The sequence below is a fragment of the Rattus norvegicus genome, chromosome 1 (genome assembly GCF_021556685.1).
Source record: "Rattus norvegicus strain SHRSP/BbbUtx chromosome 1, alternate assembly SHRSP_T2T, whole genome shotgun sequence".
In the NCBI taxonomy this organism is placed as follows: Eukaryota; Metazoa; Chordata; class Mammalia; order Rodentia; family Muridae; genus Rattus; species Rattus norvegicus.
The window spans coordinates 219,499,338-219,517,576 of NC_141534.1; the positions used below are offsets into that span (position 1 = coordinate 219,499,338).

The window sequence follows — 18,239 nt, forward strand, 5'->3', positions numbered from 1 at the left end:
GCAACGCCTGAAAGAATATTTATTAAACTCGCTAGTTTGGGGAAAGATAGTGAAAGACAGGTGTGTTCAGACAGGACTAAGCAGTCCTGGTTCTGAGTTACCTGCCAGACTGCCATGGGAACATATTCTTGAGTGTCGCTGCTGTGTGCCTCTGACTGGGTCAGTGCCCTGCTGGCATCCATGCAGGTGAGAACCAAGCTGTGAAGCATCACTTATAGGAAACAGGATTGGTGTCAGCTTTATCACTGTGGGAGATTGGAGAGTATTCATAGCATGAGTTGACTGAGGACAAAGTTGGAAGCTGGCCTTAACAGAAGTTTATCTAGCACTAGAAGCAAGTTGGAAATTTTTGCCCTTCTACTTAAAAAGATGTTCTGGTCACGGATGAAATGGAATGTGAAAATGGGAAGTTAATACTCAGGATGTGATCTGGGTGGAGGTGGGATATTTGTTATTGGACAAAAGTGTCCCAAGAAATGACAGGCTTGTGACAGCATTTATGTTTTTTGGAAGTATTAAGTGAGGCCTCAGACCAGAGAAGGTAGTCCAGGAGACCATGGCCAATGCCAGTGAAGTGGGAATGCTTAGGTAGCCAATAAAAGTAGTGAGGCTGGTCCTTGGGCTACACTGGCTAGAGGCTCAGTTCTGTCTTCAAGACTCTGCTAGCCAGCCAGCCAGCCCTGCAAAAAGTAAACCGCCCACTTCCCGAGATAGCTTTCATTTAAGCATTCTGTCAGTATAATTTCACTTCGTAGAACTTGCTGGTGTCAAGCTCTTAGGTGGGATGAACAAAAGGCCTCCATCACCAGGTTCTTTCCCAGGTGGCTGGTATTAACCCTCAGCTAGTGTAGGGACATCAGTAGTAATGGAATCTTGGGGAATTGTCAGGTGGACTCAACTGAAATCACAGGCATGGGCGATAGCTCTGGGTGGACAGACCTGACAGGATAGGATTCTCCAGGCTCCTTCAGGATCGTGTGCATCTGGTCCAAATGGGGTTGTTCATGTTCCGTAGGGCACTCTGGAATGTTCAAGTTAAACTCCACTGTTTTCTTCTTCATGTGACAGGCCTCTTGGTACTGTGCGGAAGGCCCACCACCTAGGAACAATTCAACAGTGTTCTTGGTGGGGCTGGAGAAATGTACCAACAGTCAAGAGCACTTCCTGCTCTTCCAGAGGGCTTGAGTTTATTGCCAGCACCCACATCAGGAATTTCACCACTTCCTATAAATACAGCTCCAGGAGGTCTGACACCCTCTTCTACACCCTCTTCTGGCCTCTGAGCGTACCAGTATATGTGGCATATAAAGTCATACATAACATAAAACTAAAACAAAGTGTCTTGGTCTCAGAAGTCATTGGGTGTTAGGCTTTTGTGTTTAGTGTCCATACCTGTGTCTGAGTAACGCACTGAGGGTGCTGACTGCTGAGGAGGGAAGACCATGGGAAGGTGGCTGCCAAGTGGCTGTGGGGCCTGGCGGTAACTTGGCCTCTTAAACTTTGGTATAGCTCTGAAGAGGTCCTTTGGTTTCCAGACATCATTTTTCTGGTCTTTCTGCTTGTCATTCTTAGACTGGTCCTCGAGGAAGGGGTCCTTCTTAGACCACAACAGTTTGGTCTTTAAGTCTGTCTTGGGAGGATGGTAGTCATTGGATTGCAGTCCTAAGAAGCGTCCAATGGTGCTGCCGTAATCATTCTCTTTCTTGTCATAAGTGTCACTCTCCTCCTCTGAGTCTTTTTTCTTCAGACTGGAAGGAAAAGAAACGTGTAAGATTGAGTGAGTGGACAAAGCCAGAAGCAAGTGCCTGCACAGGACCAAGGCTTCACTGCTGATGGATCGTACTCTTCCCAGGGGCTCCCTCAAGGCCCGGGTCACCTTAGGTGCTCTCTCGCTCACACACACTCTCACTCACTCACTCACTGGTAACATCCCACTTCCCAGTCTAGCATTACAGAGTTGGTGTGTGTCCGTAGGTGAGTAATGCACCTGTGTATGTCTGTGTGAAACCCAGAGGACAGTCTCCATTTGTGTTCTCAGAAAGCCATCAATTTTCTTTGGGATAGGGTCTCCCGTTGGCCTGAAGCTCACAAATTAGGCTAGATTATCTGGCCATCATCTCCAGGCGTCTCTCCCAGTCTGCTTTGGCACTGGGGTTACATGTGTATGGTGTCAAATGACACCGTGTGTTCTGAAGGTCAAACTCAAGCATTCCTACTTTAACCAACAGTCATTTCCTGAATCCCAGTCTCCTCTTTATCAGGCACCTGTTAGAGTATCTCCCTCCAGGCAGTGGGAACTTCTGCTCCCAGTAAAGCCTGTTCAGATAAGGCCCAGCAGGATCTAGGCAAAACAAAGAATTTGTTACTCAGCACCTTAACAAAAGGCCTTGGGCTTCGGGGGCAGCAGACTTCCTGAGGCCCCAGGACCTTTAATCTGTAAGAAAAAGCTTATTTACTCCTGATGGGGCCCTTGCCCAAGTCTAAACTTTCCCTGGCTCTAAGATCTATTTGCAGGTCCAGAAGGTCACCTTTTAGCCAAAGGCAACTTCTATTCTGTGTCTGCCCAGTCTTTAGCCGTAGGTGGAATCTGCTCCACTCACTAGCTTGCCCATTCCCTGAATGCAGGACCTTCACCCAGGTGCTGTGTGTGTGTGTGTGTGTGTGTGTGTGTGTGTGTGTGTCAGATGAAACAGGTTCAAAAACATCTTCCAATATGTTCCTATTTCTAGCTTCAGCTTAATGGACTCTTGGGGTCATAAAAGAACAGAGTCTAGTGCAGTGTGCAAATATATCAGACACTCCATCCAGAGCCTGCTCATCTGTCAGCCAGAAGACCGTGTGACAAGGCCCTTTCAGCCTACTGTGTCTAGGAGGAATTCAGATGAAACGGGATTGTACAGAGAAAATTGTGGCTGCTGTGGGTGTAAGGAGGCCTTTGTAGGACAGTCTTTTCAGGAGGCTGTATTTCCTACTGAGACTCCTTTACAAATACTGTCTCTCCTCCATCCCAGGCTTCCTAGAATTCCACTTCCACACAAAAGCTACTTTTCTGGTCAGAGTTAGAAAGCCAGTCTTGGCAGCTCATTGCACAATCAATCACTGACCGCTCCTGGGAAAGCCGTGTTTCTCTCTGGGCTATACACAGGAGAGACTGGCCTAGAAGGTCTAACACAGCATAGCAGAGAGTATGAAGGTAACTGGATGTGGTGGAGCACAGCATGGTTTTCAATCCCAGCACTTATGGAGGAAGAAGCAGGATTATTTCTGTGAGTTCAAGGCCAGCCTGATTTACATAGTGAGCTCCAGGACATCAAGGACCACGTAGAGAAGCCTGTTTTGTTTTTGTTTTTGTTTAAGTAGAGCACAAGTGATGGTCCCCACCTATTATTCCTAGCACTGGAGAGGCTAAGGCAGGATTCAAGGCCAGCCTGCGTTAGTCAGGGCTTCCAAGCCAGCCTGAACTACATTGTAATGGACTTATTTCAAACAAAGCAAAGGCCAAGGCAACGTGCCTGCCTGTCATCCCCCAGCAGAGTGAGTTTGAAGCCTGTCTGGGCTACATGAGACTTCATCTCAAGAAAAACCAATCAAAAGTAAGTAGGAAGAGTCTGGAACTAGAACCAGACAGCTGGCTCAGATGTGTCCTTTGTCACTTACGTGACTTTAGGCTAGGCAACTCTATTAACCCCTGTGAACATGTGCTTAATTGTCGGAAGAGCAGAGATAACAGACGAAGGTTATTGGGAGGGGAAAAAATTAATGTCTGTGAAGAGCACAGTCCACTGGCTAGCCCTTACTGGACACCCAGTGTAGTAACAAGAGCTGTTCCAAGTTCCTTACACTGAGGGGTTTCACACCCAGTCCCCTGGCACTGTCTACCTCATGTTGAAGGTGGAGCCCATGAAGGATTGTCGGTGAGACCCGGCAGAAGCAGCTGTGTAGGGCGGCTGAGGCGCCGCCTCATTCCAGTACAGGTCTCGCTCCAGGGGAGGCACGTCGTGGTGCATCCCATCCACAGACAACAGGGACACCTGGTTGCCAAGGACAGAGGCAGTCACCAATAGAATGGGCAGCCCAGATGGGACCATGAGCCTGCCTGATGCTTTGGGAACTGTCAATTAGTTCTCTGCGGACCCCAGTTTCCTGTGATATTAAAGACACTGATGCTTATTTGGAGCCTTCAAAGTTGAGGTGAGAATCCTGTGAGTGAATGACTGGCTGAGAGAGGGGCTGATGTTAGAGGAAGGGGGTACAATTTACTGTTCGGTCTCCCTGAGAAACTGCTGTGTTCCCTCTTGGGACCCCTCTTTGAGAAAGGTCTATGACACAGTGTCTCCACACCCCACACCCCCTTATACCTGCAGGTTTCTGTCAATGATCCAGTTGGTCTCAAAATCATCATCATCCTCTCCAAAGGGGTTGATGAGCTGTTCTGCCACCTAGAGGTGGGGAGAAGGGTGACACTCTGAGAACCCTGTTACTCTGCTTCACTTCCCCGAGCCTTGGTTGGGCCCTGCCATTTTGACCACCTCTTGATGCCCTTCCTCCCTAACCATTGTCTTCGTGGCCACAGTATTGGGTCCCAGACGCTCCCAATGGGGTGTCTACATACTACCCTTCTGCCTGTCCCTCATGAGCCAACCCGTCCCTGAAGACCGAACTGTCCCTTCCTATGTCACACAGCAGAATCATCACCTTGATCTCGCCCATGTAATTCACCTCACGTGCCATCAAATTTTTTGTTTGTTTATCTATCTTCCAATATGCATGTATTTGTTCTCTTATGAAGTTAGAGATAAATGCTGAGGCTGTGGTGAACTAGAGTGGCCAGGAGGGGAGTTTCCTGGACAGCGTTTCGAGGGTCCAGGAAACATCCTAATAGCTAGTGAGGTACCTCAGATAGTTTCAGTCATAAAGGTATAATTTAGCGGAGTCTTTAGAAAGCAAAGGGAGGCCTTCGGCAGTGGCGCAGCACGTGTCTGTCTGAGAACTCCTGGCCTCCCTCTAGGATTCGGGAGTCACTGGGTGGAGCCTAAGAGGGAGCCCACTGCTCAGACCTGGGCCAGAGACCACAGCTAGCACCAAACTAAGAAGAGCTTCCAGGTTTGTGTTCTATCGGTGGATTGTAAAATTGAATACACTTGGGATAGTTTTCCAGTAAGTCAGGAGCCAGTGCGTGCCAGGCTGAATCCATGTGACAAGGGATTGAAGATGGAGGTTACTGCTCCATATTTCAGTGATCCTCTAGCCCCTCTTGGAGAACCAGGAAAGCCTTTCAGTGAACTGTGGAATTATGAAGTTGTGGAAGCATTCTTCTTGAATGATACCACTGAGCAGTATTTAGAAGTTGAACTTTGTCCACATGGACAACATTTAGTTCTTTTACTTCCTGGAAGAAAAAATGTTTGGGAAAAAAGAGCTTGCATTATCATTCAAAGTGTCCAGAGGAGAGACTCATTGGGAAGGTGAAGCTTATCTTCCTTGGGGTTATTTTCCATCTAATGTGACACGATTCAACTCATTTGCAATCCATGGATCAAATGATAGAAGAGTTTATGAAGCGCTTTACCCTGCGCCACAACCTGAGCTGCAACAAGGACAAAATCCTGACTTCCATCGTCTAAAATATTTCAAGCCTTTCAGTTTTAACACACTGCTTGGAGAAGAGTGGAAGCAGCCAGAATCAGACCTGTGGCTGATAGAGAAATCCGATGTATAGGAGCATAGCCAACAGTGCCAGCCATTTCTCCTCTGTGTCTGTTAAGGTAATCTAATAAGATACATAAACACATTTCAACAACAATTTTAACAGAGATCACTGAAATGTAGTGCCTCTGTGGCAAATTGTATACGGTGAACAAAGAAATAGAAACTCTGTGTAACATAAAATAATTTTTACTTAAATATCCTCTCCACCCTTGAAAACAGTACAAAACAATAATTTATTTTAGTTGACGAGACCATCTCTATCTGTTAAAGGCGTCAAGATAGAAGAGTTATCTAACTAGATATTTTTACTGTGTAAGAAGAAATAAATAGTCTTGAATTAAAAAAAAAGAAAGCAAAGGGAACTGGGAGAGGATATATTGAAACTAGAGTCTCTCTCCGTGTGTGTGTGTGTGTGTGTGTGTGTGTGTGTGTGTGTGTTTGACAGAATAGTTTCTGTACATATGCTCACGCATGTGTGATATACACAAGATTCCTTTGCAGCTGCCTGTCTTTCCCCCAGGTGGCTGCTGGCTATGACTCCCTGGCCATGCCTACACTGTGGGAGAGAGTAGTATCCAGTGAAGCTCACCTTGAGCCAGCCCATGTAGAATAAGAACTGCAGGATTGTGAAGACAGGCACAACCAGATCCATCTCGTGGCCTGGGTAGTTCTTGAGTGGGTTCAGAAACTGCCTCCCGATCAAGCATGCAAGGAAAAAGCTGTAAACCGCCACTGTCACCACCTGGAAGGAGAAAGGGCACAGGGAGCAGAAAGGGCTAAGCAGGGACGGTGATCTAACATGTTTGTGTCCAAAGCCTTGCTCTGACCTCCACACTTCTGCGACTGGGTCTCTTTTGCATATCTCTCTCTGTCTCTCTGTCTCTCTGTCTCTCTCTCTCTGTGTATGTGTGTGTGTGTGTGTGTGTGTGTGTGTGTGTGTGTGTGTTGTTTGTTTACTTTTATTTTTTGAGACAGAGTTTCATGGAGCCCAGGCTGGCATGAAACTCACTCTATAGCCAAGGATGACCATGAATCTCTGATCCTCCCTTAGGCCACCAGATCCATCCCTGGGGCTGGAAATACAGGTATGTGCCACCAGGGCCATTTTTCATGCAAAGGCAAAGATCAAACACAGGGATTCGGGCTGGAGAGATGGCTCAGTGGTTAAGAGCACTGACTGCTTTTCCTAAGGACCTGAGTTCAATTCCCAGCAACCACATGGTGGCTCACAACCATCTGTAATGGGATCCAATGCCCTCTTCTGGTCTGTCAAAAGACAGTGACAGTGTACTTACATACATGGAATAAATAAATAAATCTTTAAAAAAACAAAACAAAACAAAACACAGGGATTCGTGCACACACGACACGTTCCAAGTCCGGGCCTAATCCCCTGTGAGATGGTCGGTACTCAGTCTCTAGGACTGAGTGCTCTCTGGGTCTTCATGTCTGCAGTTGCCCCAGTTCTTACCTGTGTGTACACCAATGGGATATTGATCCAGTCATAGGCATATAGGTGTCCACACTGAGTACGCAAGGTGCACACCTCCTGGTGGGTGGGAAAGGAGGATGAGATGTTGACCTGCTCCCCAGAACCCTCCCCCCAGCTCCTCCCCAGAAATAATGCAATGGTGCTCATGGAGCAGCCTTGACTGTGTGGTCATATGCAGCTCCCTAGACCTCTCTGTGTCTCAGTGGCTTCATCTAGCAAAAAGGAGCCAGGACTTCACAGGCTCACTCAGAGAGGAGACAGAAGGGAGATTTGGAGAGGGGCCACCTTGGGTTGTGGAATCTTGTTTGAAACATCATATACCACCGGGACAGCAGTGCAGGAAGACCACCTCCCCCACCCCCAGCCTTCTCTTTAAAGGAAGCCACAACCCTTCCCACTGCGTCCCATCTGTGGGCTCACATTCATCAGGCTCTGGAGCAGGACAGTGTCCCTGATTCGACCTCCAAGATAGGCTTTCATTGACAGGTTGGCAAACCACACCCAGGGTACCCAGAATGTGTTGTGTGGTAGGCCCAACCTCTGCAACTGCTTATATTCCCCAGGAGTCATAAAGCCTGCAGGGCAGAGTGGACAAGGCAACAGGTAACCCTAAAGAAGTGGCTTGCATCAGAAAGCCAGCCCAAGCCCCTAGGGTTCTTTTACCAGTCAGGAAAACGGAGATCAGGACAAGCAGAGAAAAAGGAGCTAGACCCATCAGTTCCCAAGCCCCAACTTCTTCCCTTATCCCTGAAGGGTTCTTGACCCTTTCTCAAATCCCTACCTTTTTAGTGTATTCTGGCCCTGTCCTACTTTGAGCATCCTGACTCTGGCCTGCCCAATTCTGTCCCTAATCTCCACCCTCTTCAAACCCAGGGGACTCTGGCTCCACCTAGCGCCAAGCTAAGTCTCAGGCCCCGCCTCCGGTTTGCCTTGGCCCTGCGGCCCCGCCCACTCCAGATACTGCCCACCTGCTTGCATCAGGTGTTGAAGACTGGGAAAGCGCTTGTAGACCGAGGTGCTGATGCTGCGCAGGATGAGCACTTGGCCCAGGATGGCGTAGCGGATGAGCGTGCGCCGCAGCAACCGGCCTTGCTCGTCCTTGCCCTCCACGAAGCTAGATACCTGCATCATGAGGCGGTCGGGCCACGGCAAGTTCTCGTACTGGTTCCACCATCGGCTCACCACCAATGTAACATAGAAACCTGGGGAGGGGGAAGGAGGTACAGGGCGGGGTTGGGGCGGAGAGGGGGTCGGGGGAGAAGGGCCGGGATGTGGCCAGAGACCAGCACCAGCACCCGGTGAACCCAGCCTAGAAGGCCACTGGCCCACCTCATCCCACTCTCCGCCTCTAGTGGAGGCCTGCCCATTGTGTGGCGCTAGCGGGAGGCCACCAGACCCTGAACAGCCGCAAGGGGGAGGGGTGGTGGCGCTCACCCAGAACGAAGGATATAGGGATGAACTGAATGTAGCTGTTGCAGTACAGAGCCAACTTCTCAAACTGCTGCTGCTGATGATTCGAGAGAACCATTCTGGTGTGGGTGAGGCATTGAGAGGAAGTGGCTAAGAGTGGGTCCCTACTCCCGGTTCAGGATGATGAGGGTAGGGTGTCCCAGGGTCACTCTCTGGCTGAGGTGGGTTTTTGGAAGGGTTCACTTCTGGCACCCAGCTCTTGCTCAGTTGGAAAAACAACTTCAACACTGAGATACACACCCAGTCCTTCACTTTTAAACAAGTCAAGGGACAGTGTTTTGGAGCATTCGTTGCTCTTGTGGAAGACCCAGATTCAGTTCCTAGCACCCACATGGCAGCTTAGAACTGTATCTAAGTCCAGTTCCAGGGGAGGTCTGATGTCCTCTTCTGGCCTCCTTGAGCAACACACACACACACACACACACACACACACACACACACACACACACGGTATACATATATACATACATACAGGCAAAGCACACACACACACACACACACACACAAATCCTAAAAAATAAATAAAAGCAGGTAAAAACAAAGGATGTCTTGATGGTTTGGTTTGGTTTTTTGAGACAGGATTTTTCTGTATAACAGCCCTGGCTGTCCTGGAATTCCTTTGTCAACCACACTGTCCTCAAACTCACAGAGATCTGCCTACCTCTGCCTCTTAAGTCCTGGAACTAGTGTGTGTGTGTGTGTGTGTGTGTGTGTGTGTGTGTGTGTGTGTGTGTGTGTGTGTAGGGGGGGAGGCTTGGTAGCTTAATCGGAAAGTGATTGCCTAGCACATATTAGATTGTTTCTACACCACATGTGGGAAGGAACCTAGGCATGGTCTCACACATACAGAGAGAGAAAGGAGGAGAGGGACGGCTAGACTGAGCATCAAGTTTTAGGGTAATGCAGTGGCTCTTGATGATATTCTAATAATACTACATGTGGTGTAAGATACATTTGTGCAAACCCATAGGATGTAGGACACCATGAATGAGTCCTAGTGGCAACAATGACCTTTTAGTGACAATGGTGTGACAAGGGACGCTCATTGATGGCAGCAGCAAAAAACATGCCAGCGTGCATATGTGTTCTGCTAAAGCAGAGGGTGGAATGGACACAGATGAAAAATGTCTCTATCAGCTGTTTAATTTTGCTGCAAACAACGTGTTCTTAAAAAATTACCTCTAGCCAGGCTCTAATTGCAGAGGGGCAGAGGGCAGAGGGGCAGAGGGGCAGAGGCAGAGGCAGGCAGATCTCTGTAAGTTTGAATTCCAGGAGTCCATACAGAGAGTTCTAGGACAGGCAAGGCTACATAGAGAGACCCTGTCTTAAAAATAAAATAAAGTTCTAACTTGACATAGTGGCTCCTGCCTGTGTTCCTAACACTTGGAAGGCAGAGGGCAAGAGGAGAACCTCACTGCAAGTTTGAGGCCACCTTTGTTTCCATAGAGAGTTTTAGGACAGGAAGGGCTACACACCACGACCTTGTCTCCAAGAATTAGTTAACTGGGGCTGGAGAAATGACTCCCTGACTAAGAGTTCTTGTTGCTCTTACAGAGGAGTTCAGTTCCCAGAACCCATGTGACATACCACAACCCATGTGTAACTCCAGTTCTGGAGGATCCAATGCCTTCTGACCTTTACAGGCACCAGGCACATACAGGGTACATGGACATAAAGGCAGGGAAAACACTTGTACATTTAAAATAAATTTAAAAATCTAAAAACAGGCAATTATTAATTAAATTCTAATTTTTAAAATGCCAGATACCAGTGTGCTATTATTAGAACAAATTCCAGAATGGTAGGTATCTAATATTTTTCAATACATAGTAAATATGATTGCTTTTTAAACTTTTATTTATGTATTTATTTCTTGTGTATGCTGGTGTATGTATATATGTGTTCGTATGTGTGTGTGTGTGTGAGAGAGGGAGAGAGAGAAAGAGAGAGAGAGTGCATGTGTGTGCACATACATGGCACACGTGTGGGGTAAGAGGACAGCTGGTGGAAATTGATGTTCTCCTGTGATTTTTAGGTCCTGGAGATGGAACTCAGAGCATCAGGCCCAAATGCAGGCACCTCCACGGAACTGAGCCCAGTCACCAGCCCATGATTTTCTCTTAAAATAGTATTGGATATTCTATGATCATACCTGTCTGACATTTTATTCTTTATAAGAGCACTTTTTACTGAAATAAACAGATCAAACTGCGCTGCCAGTGCCTGAGTGCTTAAGGAAAACAAGGGCAGCCCAGTAGGAGGAGCTCAGGCCTGAGGTCCAGGCCCCTCACTGTGTTGGAGAGAAATAGTTCCCACGTCTCCTCTGACCTGGATTAAAGTATCTTCCAGTCTGATTTGGGATGTGTGTGCGCGTGTGTGTGCACGTGTGTGTGTGCATGTGCACGTGTTGCGGATTGAGCTGGAGATGACACACAGGTCATGCAAATGCAACTTTTCTGAGCTGCGTGACCAACTCCAGCTCTTTTTTTTCTCCCTAGCCTCCTTTCCAATGGCCAAGCCTGGCCAGGAGTTCAGCTCAGTCTGTCTATCTGTCTCTCTATCTTTCTTTCTGTCTGTCTTTTTTTCTGTCTTTCTGTCTTTCTGTCTCTCTCTCTCTTTCTTTCTCTCTCTCTTTCTTTCTTTCTTTCTTTCTTTCTTTCTTTCTTTCTTTCTTTCTTTCTTTCTTTCTTTCTTGTATATGAGTACACTGTAGCTGTCTTCAGACACACCAGATCCCTATTACAGACGGTTGTGAGCCACCATGTGGTTGCTGGGAATTGAACTCAAGACCTCTGGAAGAGCAGTCAGTGCTCTTAACCACTGAGCCATCTCTCTAGCCCTAAATTATTTTTGAGATTTATATTTTAGCTTTGTGTGTATGGGTGTTTTGCCTGCATGTATGTCTCTGTACCACATTTGTGCTTACAGAGGCCAGAAGAAGGTGTCAGAGCCCCATAACTAGGGTTACAAATGGTTTTGAGTTGCCATGTGGGTACTGGGATTTGAACCTTGTTCCTCTGTTAGAGCAGCCAGCCCCTCAGATCTATTGAGCCTCAGCTCAGTCTTATAAGCAAGGTGGAGCCTTAGACACTCTCCTCCTCAGCTCCTTGCTCCTTCCCCACTCTCATCACCACCTCACCCGAGTGCTTGGAGGCCCCTCCCCGTTTGCTCCCCAGCTTCCCAACCCTCTTACCTGTAGAGTCCACGGATGCAATAGTAGAGGAATATGAAGACAAGGAATTCTCCGTACAGCAGCTTGTAGATGCTGCCTCGCCAGCGCAGGAGGAGGCACGAGAAGGAACCAAGGCGGGCATTGGCCACTTCGTTTGTGTAGGTGATAGTCATGGCTTGGCACTGAGTAGCAGTCGGTGGGCTTGGGTCCTGGTGGGCAGGCAGAGAGTAATGTGGGAATGGATAGGAGTCAAAGACTAGGTTCTGACCTTGGACTTGCGTGAGTTTAGTCCTTGCCTACCCTGGGCCTCTGTTTTCTAGCCTGGGACAGAGAAGGCAGGTTTGCAGATTGCCACACGTCCTTGAATTTGCACGATGGCAAAGGCAGCTGCCAGGGCAGTAAGAAGGTTCACACAGAGCTCGGGGCTTCAGAGCCAGGCAGCATGAGCGAGCGCTCAGCCCATTTCCTCAGTTTCCTCAATCACAGTGGAGTGAGTAGCTCAGTGACCTAGGCTAGCTGTACTCACCACCATGTTCCCATTCCCAGCACATAGTCTGGCAAGAGGGAATGCCCTACTGATAGTCACTGAATGGTGACCCCCAGGCCATGCCTCAGTTATCACTAGCAGCATCTTCCCGGTGTGCTTGATCTATCTATGTGGCATGTTTCTATTCGATTGCCACGGGGCACTCTGCTTGCCATTTGTTCTCTTCTCCCACCCCAAGCTCTCAGTGTGTCCTCAGAGGAGCTGCTCAATAAAAACAGATTAGAGCAGTGACTGACTACTCCATCCCTGTCATTCTGGCACCACCGCAAACCAGCTGCTATTTCTGTGCCTGCACACAAAATCCATTCCTACCTCGGGGACTTTGCACAGATATAGAGTCCACATCTTACACATGTGCTACCAGTGTGTGTCCATCATGTATGCACAGTTGTCCACCTTTTAAAGCCCTCAAAGCCCCAGGCCTCTCCACCTGGAGCAGTCTCTACTCACACATAGGGTTCCAGTAGTTCAGACAACCCCATAAAGGCTCTGGCCACTAGGTGGATGGGACTTTCTGAGACCCTGAGGCAGGTACCCCTGCCCATACTTGGAGGCCAGCACTGCCCACCTGGATATGTGCTGAGTTGTCACCTGTTTTTCTGAGCAAAAGGTTCCACAAATAAGCCCTTGTCACAGTCCCTCCTGTCATCTGCTCAAGAGCAGCAGCCAGCACAGACTAGCCAATGTTCCTCTAATTCTTTCCTGGGGATATTGACTTAAGAACAGGGCTGGAATTAGGGGCCATACCCCATCTTCCATGTCTCTAAGTTTAGAAATTAAGAAATCTGTGCCACTACCGCTGCATCCTGACCCCTTGAGGTCTTTCAGAGAAGATTGGGGGCAGGATGGAGCTCCATTTAAGGTATCAGGAGCTCAGGGGAAGGAGGAGACTTTGTCCAGGGGCTACTCCAGAACAACTGCCATGTGTCACTGGCTTCTAGTGACCTGTGTGCTAACTCTGTCTGGGCCACAGCATCCCCATCTGAAAAGGATGTGTTACTGTAGAATATCAGCACAGTAAGAGTGACAGCAATCTGCAAATCCTGGTGAGAAGCTCTGATTGGCCGCTGGTGACATCATAAATTGTGGTGTCTTTGATTGGTTGACAGGGCCTACTAGTAGATACTTCAGAGCCAGAAAAAGAAAGGGGGAACAGGAAGGCCAGGAGTGGAAACTGGGCTTAGTGGAAGATGACTAACAGCCTGCTGTTTAAACTGTCTAGTCCCAGACAGCCTGAGAAAAACAAAAGCCCATGCCCAAGCTCCCAGGGGCAGATGGTTGGCCTCTCAACAAAACCTTAGTGTGCCACTCCTTTCTGAAGGTTCTTCTGAACATCGTAAGATTGGAGTTTACCAACAATGCCAAGCAACCAGAGCTTCCAGGGACTAAGCCACTACCCATGGACTGACCTTGGGCTCCAACCTCATAGGTAGCCATGAATAGCCTAGTAAGAGCACCAGTGGAAGGGGAAGCCCTGGGTCCTGCTAAGACTGAACCCCCAGCGAACGTGATTATTGGGGAGAGGGTGGTAATGGGGGGAGGATGGGGAGGGGAACACCCATATAGAAGGGGAGGGGAAGAGGTTAGGGGGACGTTGGCCCGGAAACCGGGAAAGGAAAGGGAATAACAATCGAAGTGTAAATAAGAAATACTCAAGTTAATAAAGATAAAAAAAAAAAGATTGGAGTTTACCAGCATGCTCACCATCCATGAAGAACATGGACAGCAAGAAGCAGCGGTTCTCAGTCTTCACTGACTGAGACAGTTGTCAAGACAGTTACCAAATATGCAGCTTCTCCGGATCTTTCTCAGGAGTCTGATGCTGTGTCCTTGGAAACGTTGCGTTTGCATCAAGTGCCACAGGATTCTGTGATCTGGGTGGTCTTGGGAACCACACTTCCGGAAGTCCCAATTGATATTCTCACCCTGAGCCTTAAAGTGAAGCCACCCACCTACTCCCTGCTTCCTCTCCCCCCCCCCACACCTCTCCAGACACTCCCTAAGGAGACCGAGCTGGCAGGTGATTTTGGCACACACAGATTTTGCCTGCATAATTCTCTGTTCAGAAAGGGGGAGAATGGTTTCACTATGACCTCGACTACTTTTCTAATCACAGTGAACAATAAAGCTGATGCTATCCTGAGAGTCTACTGAGATCGGGGGTAACCTTGGAGGAGGAAAAGCACCCACCCCTCTCTGCCATCCTGCCCCTGTCCTTAATTGAACAGAGAAGGGACAGGACTGTTGTGAGCCTCAGTGTTCTCCTCTGAAAAGAGAGTGAGAATAAGTGCTGCTTCACTGCAAGATCAGATTGAAGGTGACAGATGAGACCGGCCTGAGGAGGATCTGCAGAGTGTGCTGCCTGTGACCCACTGGACAGGGACGGCCCAACTTGCCCAGGTGCCGGTTTTCCATTGGAATGTGCAGCTGGACTGAGAATCTCTATGGGCTCTTACCTTGTTTCCCCTTTCTCCAACGTATACTGACACTCACAAGAGAGCTTGCTACCTACTAGGTGGTCTCTCCTCTCTCTCTCTCTCTCTCTCTCTCTCTCTCTCTCTCTCTCTCTCTCACACACACACACACACACACACACAAAATCTCTCTCTCTCTCACACACACACACAATCTCTCTCTCTCTCTCTCTCTCTCTCTCTCTCTCTCTCTCTCACACACACACACACACAGAGACAGAGTAAGAGAGACAGACTACATCATTGAGGTATGTTCTCATATAGCACAGGATAACTTTGAATTTTCTTTCTTTTTTTTCGGAGCTGGGGACCGAACCCAGGTAGGCAAGCGCTCTACCACTGAGCTAAATCCCCAACCCCATAACTTTGAATTTTCTATGTAGCCCAGGAGGACCTTGAACATCTAACCCTCCTGCCTCCTCTACTTCCTGAGAGCCGAGATTACAGATGTGAGCCACCATATCCAATTTTTGCAATGCTGGGAACCTGGTGCAAGATATCATGCACATTAGGCAAGAACTCCTCCCACTGAGATAAATCCCAGCCCAGTAAATATATATTTAAATTAAAGTTGAACATGTTTCTGGCAGAGTAGTTCAAAACAAAACACCTGTAAATGCTGCCTTGATGGATTCCTGCATCCCTTATGTTGGCCACTAGAGGTCACCATTGACTTAGTTCTTGCAAGGGAAGCCTGGTCCAGTTGTCCAGGTGTCAGTGACAATCAAAGCTGGCTTTGGAAGGCGCCGTTGTCTTCTTGACCATTACCAGTAGCTACAGCGTCTTTTGGAAGAGCTGGGAAGTTCTGGAGAACTTTGATTTTCCGTGGAGCCCATATTCCTCACCATTAGCCTAGCAACCCCACCCCCACCCCCCGCCACCCTGCCTCTCCCAGATGCATCAAGATGTCTCCAGAGACATTGTGATCAATCTGCTCCTAGACCCGCCAGCCCTAGGCACACTCCAACATAAGACGTGGTGTCCCACAGGTCTCAGACGCAAAAGTGTCTCCAGTCAACCAGGCAGATCTCAGGTGTACAGTAAAACTCAAGACATACCTGGATGCAGGACCCCAGAATGACCCCTACAAGGAGAGTGTCCAACTCAGCCAAGACCACTCTCCCTTTCCATCCCACAAGACGCTATTCAACAAAACATCTCTGATACCAGAGTAGAATCTGTTCTAACTCCTGCCTCTAAGAAGTCAGAGTTGAGTGACTGCTAGAGAAATATTCAAAACCTCCAGCAGAGAACGGGAATGACAGTGTCTGAGAAGCCAGGAAAGCTTACAGAGTAGGAGCACTGGAGTCGGTGTTTGAAGCAGGAACAGGAGCTCGCTGAGAAGATGTAAGCACGTAAGAACAGCCCACAGCAAGTCACTGAGGCATCGCCAAGGGACTATTGAGTGTAAAAAGTCAGGGAACACTAGTGCTTAAGGCAGACCTTTTGGTCAAGGCCACATCACTACTAATGAACTAGAGCTAGGACCTGGGACCTGAAGTCTTCTAGTTTGTGTCCTGGGCCCTTTCTACCCCCAACCATAACCTCTGCCCTGGAGGAGGGTTACCCAGAACCTGAGGTTTACCTGTTAGGGTTTCTGTTGGGGTTGAAGGGAGGTCTGAGGAATGAGGGGTGTGCAGAGAAGACTTTGATGGTAGAAGAGCACATGCTCTCCTGCCCCCTGGTACAGAGTCATGTCAGGGAGAAGGCAGAGCACAGTTGGGCTGATGGGTGGAGGTTCTAGACCCAGAACATTATAGCCTTCTCATCTAGGAGCACCATGGCAACGAGAGCATCACAGAGGGCCTGGTGTTTGCCAGGCAGGTAGAAGAGGACCAGACTTGGCAGAGGGCAGTAGGCAGTAGGCCCTGGGCTGGGCCTGGCAGACCTGGCTGCTGTCTCCAGGTTCTGCCTAGGGTGCCTGCTAGCCCACTCTCCTCCTCTGAGCCAATCATAGAATAAACAGGGAAGAAATCAAAAGGTGGCTTAGCACAGCTGGACAGGGAGGCAGAGGACATATAGTGCCACTCCAGGGACAGGAAGGAAGACAGTCAATACCTCTTGCCTGACACCAGGTAGATCTCATTGCTAGAGCTCTGGGGGACTGACATAATAACCTCTGACCCTCTCAGAGGGACAACAGGGACAAGGTGAGGCAGGGAAAGGCTGGGAGACAAGTCCTGGCACCACCAAGCCATATCCCACAAATAGCAATGAGATAATACAGAATAGGCCAGAACCAACCCGGAAAGAGACGCACGGTGAAAATTCAGCACAACCTGAGGGAAAGCTAGGATCTCTAGCCGTGCGGTGCTTCATGGACTCTTCCCTGCAGGTACCAGCCAGGTGAGGAGCTGAGCCTACCATTCCCTTCTCACCAAATCCCCACCTGCCAGAGAGTGAATTTCCATGTATGTGTGTATGTATGTATGTATGTATGTATGTATGTATGTATGTATGCATGAATGCGTGTATGTATGTATGCATTTATGTTTGTATGTATGCATGCATGCATGTGTGTTTAAATGTATGTATATATGTATGTATGTATGTACTATGTATATGTATGTTTGTACATATGTAGTTAGTTTTTGGTTCTATGGATAGGTGTTTTGCCTGCGTGTTTTTCTATATAACATATGCATCATGCCTGGTACCTGATGCAGCCAGAAGAGGACACAGGATCCCTTGAGACTTGAGTTTACAGATGGCTGTGTGCCAACATGTGAGTGCTGGAGATCAAAGTCAGGTCCTCTGGAAAAAGAGCCGTTGCTCTTTACTGGTGAGCCACATTTCCAGTCCCGTGACTGAGCTCTTTATGTAATTACCTACTGCACAGCCTGAGTTCCTTAGGGGATAGCAAGAGGCAAAGCCTTTTTCTCTCTCTGGGCTCGTCAGCTTCAGTGAATTGCTTTACCTGTCCACCCCCTCTTAGAACGTGGACTTTTACACCGAGGCCCCTTAGCATGCGCGCTATACAAAAGATTGTCAGAGATGTAAGAATCTGAGGCTTCCACCCCACACGTACTCAGTCATAATCTGCTTCTATTTTTTTTTTTGGTTTTGTTTATTTATTGGTGTGTGTGTGTGTGTGTACACTCACATGCATGTGTGCATGCATACACATGACAGTGTGTGCGCAGGTGTGTGTGTGTGTGTGCATAGTACACATGTGGAGGTCAGAGAACAACTTTCAGGAGTTGGTTCTCTCCTTCCAGCTTGTGGGTCTCACAAATCAGACTAGGCCTTGACTGCAAGCATTTTTACTGCATCTGAGTCAGGTGTGCAGCCTGAAAAGTTGGTTTCAGGTCACCACGAGAGAGAGAAGTTCATTAATGTTTCCATTTCAAAAGCACTGCATTCTTTTGTTTGTTT

At 48.3% G+C, this 18,239-nt stretch overlaps 2 protein-coding genes and 1 pseudogene across 10 annotated transcripts in view; 2 read left to right on the plus strand and 1 right to left on the minus strand.

Annotated features, from left to right (window-relative positions):
- Window positions 1–5: 5 nt before the first annotated feature.
- On the minus strand, window positions 6–16,622 carry Best1 (bestrophin 1). Of its 2 annotated transcripts, NM_001011940.1 has the most exons (12): window positions 16,450–16,565; window positions 11,865–12,052; window positions 8,636–8,730; window positions 8,170–8,403; window positions 7,622–7,776; window positions 7,181–7,258; window positions 6,299–6,451; window positions 4,359–4,439; window positions 3,880–4,031; window positions 1,393–1,748; window positions 940–1,099; window positions 6–245 (listed from the first exon to the last, which is right to left on the minus strand). In NM_001011940.1, exons 2-12 carry the CDS (start codon window positions 12,014–12,016, stop codon window positions 209–211), a joined length of 1,653 nt encoding a protein of 550 aa, NP_001011940.1. In that variant the 5' UTR covers window positions 12,017–12,052; window positions 16,450–16,565; the 3' UTR covers window positions 6–208. The 2 variants fall into 2 exon arrangements, with proteins under 2 accessions (NP_001011940.1, XP_087405055.1); XM_087548929.1 differs by lacking the exon at window positions 7,622–7,776 and having other exon boundaries at window positions 16,450–16,622.
- Window positions 4,633–5,776, plus strand: C2h4orf33-ps1 (similar to human chromosome 4 open reading frame 33, pseudogene 1; annotated as a pseudogene).
- Window positions 16,623–16,635: 13 nt separating the features above from the next.
- The window catches only part of Rab3il1 (RAB3A interacting protein-like 1), a 36,583-nt gene continuing 34,979 nt past the window's right edge, over window positions 16,636–18,239 (plus strand). The window contains exon 1 of one of the 8 annotated variants that reach the window (XM_087607950.1): window positions 16,636–17,210. In XM_087607950.1, coding sequence (XP_087464076.1) covers window positions 17,182–17,210 — 29 coding nt within the window. In that variant the 5' untranslated portion in view covers window positions 16,636–17,181. The remainder of the gene's footprint in view (window positions 17,211–18,239) is intronic. The other 7 variants (XM_087608141.1, XM_087608108.1, XM_087607972.1 and 4 more) reach the window with 7 other exon arrangements.